The sequence below is a fragment of the Pagrus major genome, chromosome 4 (genome assembly GCF_040436345.1).
Source record: "Pagrus major chromosome 4, Pma_NU_1.0".
Lineage (NCBI taxonomy): Eukaryota > Metazoa > Chordata > Actinopteri > Spariformes > Sparidae > Pagrus > Pagrus major.
In genome coordinates this window covers 29,363,309-29,375,763 of record NC_133218.1, presented here as the reverse complement: position 1 = coordinate 29,375,763, position 12,455 = coordinate 29,363,309, and the positions used below count along the sequence as shown (strand labels likewise).

At 42.6% G+C, this 12,455-nt stretch overlaps 1 protein-coding gene across 1 annotated transcript in view; it reads left to right on the top strand.

Annotated features, from left to right (window-relative positions):
- Nucleotides 1-1,449: 1,449 nt before the first annotated feature.
- Nucleotides 1,450-12,455, top strand: part of ush2a (Usher syndrome 2A (autosomal recessive, mild)) — a 196,771-nt gene continuing 185,765 nt past the window's right edge. Inside the window, exons 1-4 of the mRNA XM_073463862.1 lie at nucleotides 1,450-2,022; nucleotides 2,273-2,487; nucleotides 2,593-2,811; nucleotides 7,346-7,514. Coding sequence (XP_073319963.1) covers nucleotides 1,450-2,022; nucleotides 2,273-2,487; nucleotides 2,593-2,811; nucleotides 7,346-7,514 — 1,176 coding nt within the window. The remainder of the gene's footprint in view (nucleotides 2,023-2,272; nucleotides 2,488-2,592; nucleotides 2,812-7,345; nucleotides 7,515-12,455) is intronic.

Genomic DNA, 12,455 nt, shown 5'->3' with positions numbered 1-12,455 from the left:
CCATCAGGATGCTCTGTGCTTCCTCCACACACACTCTGTCATCACGGTTGCATAGCGACGGCAGTAGCGTGGCTCTCTGCTCTGAGAGCCACTTGTCTGACACACAGACGCATCCCACGTAGCAGGAGGAGGGGGGGTAACGCGTTACTACCAGCCCCACAGGACGGGCTAATTAGGCAGTTTAAATCGCATATTATCGCCTTTGCTGTCGGGGACAATCTTTTAGTATTCAGCAACAGATACAACACGGAAATGTCGCACTTTCTGCTCCCACGCCGCCCCCGGGGCTCTCAAGTTCCCATTACTTGGCTCTCGCCAGTGTAACGTTGCGTCACCGTTACTTTGCGCGCGGTATCCTGCCGCCTCGAGCGCTGCCGGCCAGATGGCGTCTCGCGCGTGTAATCTCCTTAGCCCCGCGTGCCGCATGTCCTGAATGACAGAGAGGAAAGAGAGGGGGCTTTGTCAAGTTCAGTTGTGCTGTCATTCAGCTTTTCTTCCTCTTCTTCTTCTTCTTCTTCTTCAGACCAAAGTGTGGGACGACGGACAACAACTATCAAGTCATGTCTGGAGAGGACTACTTCTTCTCCCGGAGCGCTGTGTGCTGACAGACAGGTGTGTGGGGAAACATTGCAGGTAGCTTGTTTTTGCTCGACTCCGTGGCCGCCAGAGCAACAGGTTGTATGTGTGCTGACGATGGAGATAGAGCTCGCTAGGAGTCCACAGCGACAGGTAACAGAGAGGAGCGACAGCATGTCACAATATCTGCATAGATTTACAAATTTGTTCGCATATATACCCGTTTTTACAGACACCGTGAGCCTTTTTTTTCTTTCTTTCTGACGGACATTGCAGGCAAGAGAGAGAGCGAGGCTCCAAGTAATTCAACACTAGAGACGACTGCTCTGCTGGCCTCTTTTTTGTGTGTCAAAATGTGAAATTGAAGCTGATAAGTATTGTAATGAAGAGAGCTTTGGCCTAAGCCTCAATTTCCAACAAACTTATGTGAAAACCCGTTCAGTTGGATAAAAAACCTGGAGGCCAGATGCCAGCGGAAAAAAGGGCATGTTTAATTCAATGGAAAATGAAGAAAAGGGGGGAAAGCAATGTAGCAGTATCAGTTGAGCTGTGCCTCCATCAAGCTGTACATGATAGTGTAGGCTTTGGCTAGGGAATAGCCTGCATGGCATTTCACTCTCCTCAGATTTGTCTCATGTTGGATTTTCTGCTCCCTCTTCCCTTCTCTCCTTCTCTCTTTTCCCTCTCTAGATTGTGAAATCCTACCTATCATGTGAAGGCTTTGGTTGTGGTTTGTGTGTGGGTGTGGGTGTGGGTGTGTGTGTGTGCGCCGAGGGGACGGAGACAGTGTAACAGAGAGCTAAGCTTCAGGAGCCTCACCCCAGGGTCACTGGCCTGTAAAAAATGTCCCTGTAACCCTGGAACCATGAAACCATGACAGTCATCACTTATTCAAGCGCTGCTGGAAGGCATCCGAAAGAAATTCAGGTTCTTGAGCATCCAGCCGCTTCCGGGAATGCTCCAGAACCCCTGTCCGAGATTCCAGAACCTCGGACCATGCCGGACCCCTCGGAGAATCCAACTCCAGAATCGTGCGGGGTCAAAGGCCAGAGATGGATCGGACCGAGAGACGGAGAGACAAGGAAGCGACAAACATGGGTGAGAGGAGTCAGCAGAAAGAGGATGAACGGAGGAAAGAGAGAGGAGCGGTGTAACTTAAGGAATAAATGCGAAGAGGAAGTTGGAAAAGAGCTAAAAAGTGGGAGGGAATGTGTGGAAGGAAGGCGCAAGAGCAAGACGGATGTCTCTGGGATTCTGTCAGCTGCAAAGCAACAAGAGGAAAGGATGGGGAAAAGGAAGAGGCGGCCTGTTTTTCTTTGGCCATGTCACCTGAAAAACTTCACAGAAGGAGAGGGGAAGAGAGGGAAAAACACGACACGGCATCATATCTTCTCCTGGTTAATTCTCCTCCTCTTCAGTCTGTGTCTTACACCTGCTTCATCACAGGTAAGAGTGGCGTTTGATATTTTTATTGAAACTGTACTATATACGTGTGACAAAATGGGCTATGCTATAACCCATTGGCTCTTTCATTTTATGGCACTTTGAATATGGTTCTCCAGATTGCTCGAATGGCACTCTGTAGCTCATTACTGTATCTAAATGTCTCAGGTTGCTGCAGCCACAAAGTAAAAAAGCCTCAAGAGACCCAGATAAAATAGGATGATAATACTTGTTAAACCGTCTTCGTTCTCAGGGAAATTTCCCAAGAATGGAGAACATTGCTGCCTTCAAACCCGTGTCCACCTCTCCGCCTCGTTCCACCTGTGGGGCACCGGAGCGGAGCAGCTACTGTCAGTCTCCGTCCTCCCAGACTGAGCTCATGACATGTTATCAGGCCTTCTGTGTCCAGGAGTGTCCCTACAGGTCCTCCACACCTCCGTATGCCCCACTGCTACTGGCTGCACACAGGTACGTAGATTTTGGCACGTGGCAGATACTTGAAATTGACATGCAAAACTTTTTAAGGCCCCTTTGAGAAACAGATATTAACATATTTAAGTTTTATTTCACCAGGGGTTCCTGTGTAACAGAAGACAGTAATGACACTCGTCCTGGGACTCAGACAGAGACCGGAATAACTACCAGTTCAGAGGGGGGTTCTGGTGGATCCAGTAGTGTGCTGTTTCGTTCAGTCCAGGATGGATGTCTGGTCTCTCCGCCCTCACAGAAACTAGGAGCGTTGGGTTCCCTCACCCTGGCATTGTGGATAAAACCAAGCTCTTCTGGAGAGATGTGAGTTTCATCTTTGTCATTTCTAGGAAATTAGAATAATCTGTCAGTTGCATTCATTTAGAGCACATACAGTATTTGCATTTCAAAATATATGGATGGATGGATGGATGGATGGATGTTTGCTATTTCTCTCTGGAGAGTCCAGTAAACTCCATGCAGACAGAAGTAAATGTGCTTTATCTCTTGAAAATTTAATATTTGGTCCCATTTAATTTCCTGTGCAAATAAGCAAGGGACAGATGTGTCAGTGTACATGGCAGCCAGTTTTTTTTCTTTGTATCTGTGTGTATGACAGTTCATATAGTAACTTTCATAAGTTGAATAATCAGGTTTTGATAAAAGTAAATGGTCTGAGTCAGAGAAATGCAAATGAAATGAAATTTGTCAGGGATACATGGTATAGCTAGTTATAGATTCTGATCTCAGTGGAAAAGATGAGCCAAGACAAGTCTGACTTGAGCCAGATTACTTTACTGTACATTAGCCGTAAACTAGCGAGCAACGACACGCACTGAGGGTGTGTATGTGTGTTTCTGTGTGTTTGAATACAGGTCAACCTCTCACCGAACTCAGCACTCATCAAAGACTGTGGTTCTCTCCTTTCTTTCCCCCCTGTCCTCTCTGTTACTTTTAAATTCATTAAGGAAAAGTAAATTTTCCATCTAGCTCCCGTCGGCAGTCAACATGAACAAGAAAATTCCACTTTTTAATCCCAAAAGGTGAAAGTAATCTCCCTCCCGTCAGTAAACAGATCTGAATAAGAGCAGAATCTGATGTGACTCGTGGTGTTTATTATTCCAGGAGGTCTGGATTTGCACCCGACTCTCTTCTAGAGCTGGCTGGCTTTGATCAGCTGAGCAGCGCCCCTACTCAGCCCGACCGCCTCCACACAACCCTCGACAAACGTCTTTTATTTTGAAAGAGAGACCCCTAGCGTTAACGTTACATATTGTGTGTTTAAAGACTGTGTTTATTTCTTGTCCATCTGTCTAACATTCCCCATTTCCACCATCAAGGAACAGTTCAATTCTAGTTTGTGCTCCTACTCAAGACCAAATGAAAAATCTTTGGGGAGAAAAATGGGGAATAATCAACATCTGTGTGTCTTAAGTATGAGTTATCATTTAGTCCAAGATTGTCCTGTGTCACTGATGAAATATAACTGCCTGCTGGAAACACACTGTTGCCGTAATGTTTTGTCAAATGTCTGCTCTGGTATGAAATCTGATATGACATTCAAACATTGAAAAGAAAATGAAAGCCCTGTGATATTGATCTAATAACAAGGAGCGACTAGGTCAGGTCTGGTCAGGTCAGGTCAGTATCACTTTCAGGATATGTTGGCCAACAAATGGCTGTCATGTCCTACTTAGACATGTTGCGTGTGAGATGCAGGGACGAGAGTGTGCTGGTATGTTTCAGCCAGAGCTCCGATGGTGCAGAGTTACACATACTCAGATCAGCTTACAATCACACACATACACACACACGAGTCACATGCATACACAAAGACAGATCAGTTGGCTTTGCTTGGCAACTCTATCTTCTCCAGTATACAGCAACACTCAAAGAAGGTAGGCTGAACAACATGGGATGCCTTCTCATGAGACTAAAAATAGACTAAACATACTTGACGTCTTTGTTTGTGTTTAGCGTTTACGAATGAAGCGTGGCTCGTAAAAGAGTACTCTGCGATTTTCCATTGTACCCCCACAATATTTGTTGGACTCACTTTGGAAAAAAGGATCAAAATCGTAGATGCAGAAACAGATTACACCATGCATTCTTCTTCCTTGTCAAAAAATGGCATCTATATTACCTACAATTTAATGCCACGGCTGGTGGTTTGGTCATAAGTTTAGTGTCTAATACTAGTAGCGACTAATGTAGCCTCAAGCTGCTTACCCCAAGCAGAGATGAGGAGCAGGCTACTGGATGTCTGGTTAAACTGACGTCTTTGTAGTTTTACACCCCCAGATTTTTTTTTCCCATTTTCAAACGTGTAGTTTTCAGATGTAGTCCATGCTGACTCAAGTGACATCACTTAAGGCAATTTACCAGACTTTACACAGGAATTTCTAACTTCGATACAATACCTTGAAAAATATTGGGTTCACTACCACAAAGAAGAATTTTGATTTTAGATAACAAGGCTTGTGAACAGTGTGTTTACTTCTGACCACAGTCGGAGTCTTTCCTAATTATTTGTTACTCTGTTCTCTGAGATTCCTCAGGCCTGAAATCTCTAAATTACAAATGGCTCTTAGGCCAACTACAGGACAACACACTTGTCAGCAACAGTTTACCGGGCCAACTTGTTTAATACCTCAGTGATGTTGAAACGGGAGCTGCCACCAACCTCTCGAAATTCTTTATAGAAGTCGGCATGGTTTTCTTTCAGATGCTTTGTTAAATTTGTTGAGTTAGCAGCTCTTGTTCTTTTGATGCTTTTGCATTGATCTGTAGCATTCCTTAAATTTGGGCATGCTTGTATATTTTTTCCTCTCCTTGTTCATTTGCCTCAAATGCAACGTATTGCCAAACAGCTGCTGTTTCCTAAAACCAGTTGTGGAGGATCAGCACTTGCCAGCTTTATGCATTGTTGTTCACATATGCAGTCGTCCTCTTTATGACCTGTAAACAGACTTTGATGTGTAAAATTAATGTAGCTGTTGTCATAAATGATGATCGTTTAGACACATTAAATCACTTTAGTAGTAAAATTATGTGGTGGAAAATTATTAGAAAAAGAAATATATGATCAGAAATGTTGAAAGAAATGTGAAAACCCAGTGTTGTAGAAAATTATATGTACATTTTCCTTGTACCTTGTGTGTGGAAAAACAGGGGAAGGCTCAGTGAGAAAATAATTTCATGTTTGTGGATTCAACAAACATTTAGAATAAGCTGTTATGGTTGTGTTGGACTTTCGAGAGATAAAGTCTGTCAACATTCACATGTAGCACAACGTGCTGAAAAGATAAACCTAACTGATAGCCTTGCAGTGGTGACAGGTCTGAAGAAACACCAAGAGCAGCATTAGACAGGTTGGTTGTGTTTTGTTGTAAGTCACTGGATGTTCAGTCTGTCAGTGAAGTTTAACTCTGAGGAGGAGAATCAGACGAGATCAAATCACTCCTTTAAGTTTCGTGCTGTGATTTTGTTTGTGAAGTTGTCCGTCTGGAGATTCAGATGACAGACGGGGCTTGTTGTCTTGGTCTGCAGAACATGACACCTGTATGGCTGAATGCATCTGAATGGAAGTAATATCTCTCCCCTCTCTCTCCTTTCCCTCCCTGTCTCCCTCTCTCTCTCTCTCTTTCTGTTGCTGTCGTTGGCCATCAGTCTTTTGTTGTAGAGACGATCATGGCTGCCATCAAAGAAGCGAGATGAAAGGAGGTCTCTATCCTCACCTCTGTCCATCTCTCCTCACCCCTCTCTCTTTGTCTCTCCCTCTTTCTGTGATTTCACATCCCTCCCCTCATCTGAACAATGAACAGAGCCAGCCACCTGTTCTTACAAACCAGAGTTTTTACAGGAATAGGTTATTGAGTTATGTTTATGGTGTTGGAGGATTCTCTTTTCCGATTGACATTTATTTCAGGTTGTTACATACAATCGACTTTTCCTATGTGGACATTTCATAATTATGAAAGATACTGGAAAGCCTTATCTGTTGTTGTACTTTTTTAAATTTTAAATTTAAAAGTCATTCAACAACTAGTCTTTTCCCTAGCCATCTTCCCTAACAACATTTTAAATAGATTATGGTTGCAACATTTAGGCCAACAGGCTCTACTTTAAATGCTGAGGTGTGTGACAACGGTATATGCTGAATACTTGTACCTAGAAATTAACATTAAATAAAATAAAGAAATAATCGGTCAAGTGAGCATACTGTTTTCTGACAAAGATTTGCTGGTTCTATCTTGTTAAATGTGTGTATATGCTGTTTTTCTTCATCTTCTATGATATAAAATGGAATATCTTCGGATTTTGCTGAAAAAATTAGTACTTTAAGTGAGTTAACTTCGGCCCTGCGATGGGTATTTTCACTACTAAACCACGATAAATAAGTTGTGAGTAACTAATTTACTTACATATTGCTTTTAAAATCCTTAAACTATTTTTGTGTCTTGTCTCTCCCCACAGGCACACACACTTACACTAACATGCATGTGCAGACATACATACATATGGTCTTTGCCTCATGCATACATCTATCTGTGATTTATGGGGTATGCGGCTCTGGGTTCATAAAAGCCATGATTTCCCATAAAATGTCAGTGATGGTGGTTAATATGACACGTGGAGGGTGTGTGTCTGTGTCTGCACCCAGTGTAGCAGCTGAGAGTTAGCAGTCATGTAAAATATTGATATTCCATGTGTAAATGTCAGAATGAGAGACTGCGAGTCGTGGCACTCGACTCCGGGGGTCCACTCTGCCTTCTGTTTTCTGTGTTAAGTTGTAACAACTCATCACTGCCAAATATTCAAATGTTGTTGTGTATGTGTGTCTGTTTTTTTCCATCAGGATGCTGCTGGAGAAGAGTTCAAGGGAGCAGTTGTTTTTTTCTGTGACAGTGTCCGAGCAGGCAGTCACCCTGCGGTACGGTCATCCCAGCAGCCACGCTCCTCTGACCGTCATCTTCAGAACAGAGGGGAGGCTAACACTGGGCAGGTGGACACACCTTGTTTTGCAGGTAACAAATCTCAAGGGTTTGAGGGGCTCAATGGTGGCCTGTTAAATATGCCATAGGCGATCAATATGAGAGGAACATGACTATCAGCATGTATGTTTTTGTGCATCCATCGGTGCGATTGTGTGCATGAAATTCAATCATTCTACCTTAGAAGCACCATCAAGTTTGTGTTTAACTGTTGTTATTAGGGTTGTGAGAGCAGAAAGTCTTTACTGTCTCTTTCTGTATGTGTATTTCTTTCTTATTCTCTGTCCCTCTTTTTCTCTTCCTTTCTTTTAGCTAGTTGTTAATTATACTGGTAAACATCTGCTTGGGCACAGCTGTAAGGGCCAGGGGCACACACGTTACATCAGACACACATACACAGACAACCTTGTAAACACCTGCATGTCCTGCATGGAAAACATACTGCAAGCCCTGGAACTTATAGTTATTTTCTATGGTTAGCAGTGTGAAACAAAGATATTTACAGCTTTGCTTCCGTGAGGTTGTTTAACTTTGTTACTTGGACATATTTTGGTGGTTCTTTTCAGATTTTTGTGTGTTCACTGAAGGTCCTGCAAATAAAATTTGGTGCTGTCAGTATCAGAACATGACAGTGATGGTTAAATAATTGCTTATGAAAAATATGTAAGAAAAAAAAATTAAATGAAAATAACTTCATATTAACTGTTATCACAGGACCAGATGTGTGGAAGATTTAGTTAAAGTCTTAAAGTGGTGTGTGTACAACAACAACACATGTATTTATTTTCTTTCTTTGGTGTTCCTTTTTGATTTCTTAAGAAGCAGTTGACCAAAGTGGTACATCAACTAGAAATCTTAGGAGGCGGCAGAAGTTAGAATTAAAAGGCTGTCATGAACAAAAAGAGGCTTTCACGAGCTCTGATCATTTTAAAATGGCAGCTAGTGAAGTGAAGAGAGTCTTGAGGCCCAGAATGAATCTGTGTGTGTGTGTGTGTGTGTGTGTGTTTCTGGTCTGCTGAAGAGTATCACCTTACAGATTACTCCATTGGACAATCTTTCTCTTTCAGCATCTCTGAATAACACTTTGGCTGCAAAGGGAGAAAGCACAGTCACCATGACGAGTGTCTGTAACTTTGGTTATTTGTTTTTTTCATTTTAATCTGTACTGTAATCTGTTCTTGGGGCCCAATTTTCTTTTCAACCTGGCATGAATTACCTTATTACATGCCTCCCCGGCATTTATAGTTCTATGACACAGCATTGATAATGACATGATATAACCCTAGAGATGACGTTTATACCATGGACTCTCAAATAAAATCCATGTCTCAAATGATAAAAGATAATGAAACAAGGAAAAAACAAGACCCAGGTGATCTATGTGACCTACCTGACACGTTATTCATCTTTCTCTGTTAAGCCACAACTTTTTCAGTTTTCATCTGTTTGCATTTGGATTAAACATCAAGATAGAACTGGCTAATTACTAAGGCTTTGGCAGGTGTGCGTTTTTAGAGAGCCGCGCTATCAGTTTTCATGCTAGGCTAAGCTAATATATACCAATATTTATAAAGATGTTACTTAAAAGAGTGGCAATCCCTGCAAATAAATAACCTGTTCATGAACCCTTATTCCTGGTAATATAAAGAAATTTTCCTATTTTTATTACATTTTTAGGATTTTTTTTAAATTATGTTTGCAGTAATCTTTTTATAATCTGTTAAACTCGCCCCATTTAATTATATTCTGTAATAAAGGCAGCATTATTGTGGAAGAGACAATGGAGGTAGATAAAGCAACGTACTGTATATCAGCTGTTTGATTTGAGGCAGGATTCAAGGCTAGAGGGGGGATGAGGAAGTTACACAGCACATGTTGACCACTACTTAAAAGGAAAGTGATTGTGCCTAGAAAATCTAACCTGACAGTTTCGTTCACTGGTCGGCTGATTGCTGTTGATGTCTGGTACAGTAATTTGGCAGTTGAGTGTGTTGTTGGCTAAATGTAGTGTTGCTGATGGCTCCATCGCGAGCCAGTGTACTGTATGCCCTGAAGGGATCAGGTTTATATTTATGTCTACTGCACGTACAGTATCTATATGTGTTGAACATGTCCATTCAGGCAAGTAGTGTGTTGCGTTGATGTGGCTTAGAGGTGTTTTGAAACTTTGTGTGTGTGTCATTTCATTGTTGTGAATCAGTCTGCCTTTCGTCTAATGATATGGTGATGTGATCTGCTTTGACCATTCAGAAGAATAACATAATCATGCTTGACACTCAAACACCGTTCGCATACTCCCGTTCTCATGCATACACACACACTTATCTACTCGCTCTCCCGCTCATACACACACAGTCAAGCGGTAATTTGTAGCCGACTTGTCATCCGCAATATAGATATTAGCCTATGAAGGAGCTGGGTGATTTAGAAACCTTTCACATACACATACAGCACACACACACACACACACACACACACACACACACCAGTCATCTGTCGGTTTGAACAGATCAAAACACCAAAAAAGACAGTCAAAAGGAATACGGGTTTCCAAGTGCCAGGAGCAATTCACACACGCTGACACACTTGCGCACACATGTACACACACGGTGCCAGGAGCAAGGTGCTGTAGGGATGCTGGTGCTCCCTAGGTAGTTGTCTTATCTGATTATGGTAACGATGTAGTGAATAGTGGAGGAAAAGGTAGCCTGGGGGAGGGAGGGACTGAGAGAGGGGGAGCGATGGGAGAAAGTGAGGGAGGTGGCTCAGTGTAGTTGAGTGATGGTTGCAAAGTGGGTTTACTGCGGGACTCACTTTCCTGTACATTTCAGCAGAGATTATTACTAATCTGTTGCTCTCCTTGTATGTAGAAAACTATCGCAACGACTGGTGTGTTGGAGGGAGAGGTACAACTGCTGTTACCGTGGCTGATGATTTGTGTGTAACTAACATAATTTGTTAGTTAGTTCATTCGTTTTTTATCAGTAATTTCATGAGGACAACAGCAGTCATTGACAGCTTGGACTGAAGACCGAGACAAAAACTGCGTCGGTTTCCAAAACTTTCTGTGCTGGCTCTAAATTAATTTTAAATGAACTTGTGGATACTTCTCTTTTGTGAGTGTTGAAGACGTACTGTAAGTCTTCCTAGAAGTTGGAGTCAGTTTCAAGAGGTACAGAGAGATGAAGAGCAAGAAGTGGCAAAAAGTGACAGCAAAAAGATAGAAAGACAAGAAAGAAAGAGAGTTCACAATTTAAATAGCTTTGGAGTACTATCTTTTTGAGTACCAGTGATTGACTGTGTGCCTGGAGGACCCCCAGAGGGGTCCGTCTGTTAGTGCCTGAGCAAATCAGCATTATCGGATGAGGCAGTGGCAGGGACAACCAGTCACAACGGTCCCATCACGACCCAACACAGCAGCATGAATGTTTAACACTCGGGTGTCCACACACTCACGTACACACACACTCTTTCTTTCCCTAACTGTTAAACACACGCGCACACTAATGACGTTCCACATATACAGCACCACACACACACGTACACACAGTAACCGCTGGTTGCTTCTTTCAGAGGGCTGTTACTGTACATGTTGCTTAAAACAGAGAAAAGAGAGGAGAGACAACATTTTTAGAAAAGATGAAAAAGCAGAGTACAGGGTCGATATCTGAGAGTCATAGTGAGTTAAGGTCAAGTGAAGATGACAAAGTCACACACACACACATCCATCTATGTATTTATTGCAGAGAGTGAACTAGTTGTTCCTATCTAATCTACAATTTGTTCTCTAGACCCTGACAGCTCATCTGCTTCACTACTCTGCTCTTAGACAGTTTGGCTGCTAAAACTTCTCCTGAATGCCATAATAAGCTTAATGAATGTTTTCACGCACAATTACACTGGAAGACTCTGCCTGTGTGTGCGTGTGTGTCTGGAGAAGGACTGGTCTGGTCTTGGCAGAAGGCAACTAATGTGCATGGACTGATCTGATACCACCACAGTCTTTTCCATCTCTCTTACTTTCTTGCATAGATGCATGTGCACATGCCTCATCGCCCCAACTGGTTTTGTCTTTCTCCTTCTTGCATTCTGTCTTCCTCTTGTCCTTGCTCGTCTCTCCTGCAGGCTCTGCTTTCTCTGTCATTCCTGTTCTTCTCTTCCCCTTCTGCCTTCAACTTCCTCACCTCTTCTTGTGTGTTTGCTGCTTGCGTGAACTGTTCAACCAATGTTATCTGATCCAGCTTGTGTAAGGTAATGCTAACCTAGGTTAAGCACGGGTGTGACACGGCTTGGAAGCATGACTTGTCATATTACCCAGATTAAGTACATTTACTTATACATATAGTTAAACCTACGGTAACTTCAAACACATTGATATTGGCAATTACTGACCCTCTCCAGATTAAGTTGTACTCCTCTCCATAGCCAATGGATACGTCTGCTACCCAACCAGGATTGGGCAATATGTTAAAATTTTCCATCCAGCCATCTTAAGCCCAACAACCAGCGACTCACATTTCGTGCTAAGGTAGACCATTACATTATCAAGATAGAATTACCTAAATAAGCTGGTCTTAGCCGGTCCAGATAGCCTATATATTTGTCAAATCACCCAATCCTAACTTGAACACCTAGAGTAACAGAGGCAGATTGTGAGACTGACTGAAAGTAAATATGTGTGTGTATAAATGCATGTACATATGTTTGCGTACAGTACAAGCATGGAGGCCCTGTTTCTGTAGGCTCTATATGTGTGTGTGTGTATGTTAGCTTGCATGCATGTGCACTAAATACAAGTATATTTATGTGTGTGTATGCATGATTGTGTGCATGTGTGTGAAGGTGAGGCAAGGTTGTTATGTAGGGGTGAAGCGGACACCTCTACGGCGGCCCTCTGCCTGCTGGCACAGGAGGCGAAAGGGCATGAGACTGGCATCAATTACTGAGAGAAGTAGAGAAAGGTGTGTGCATGTG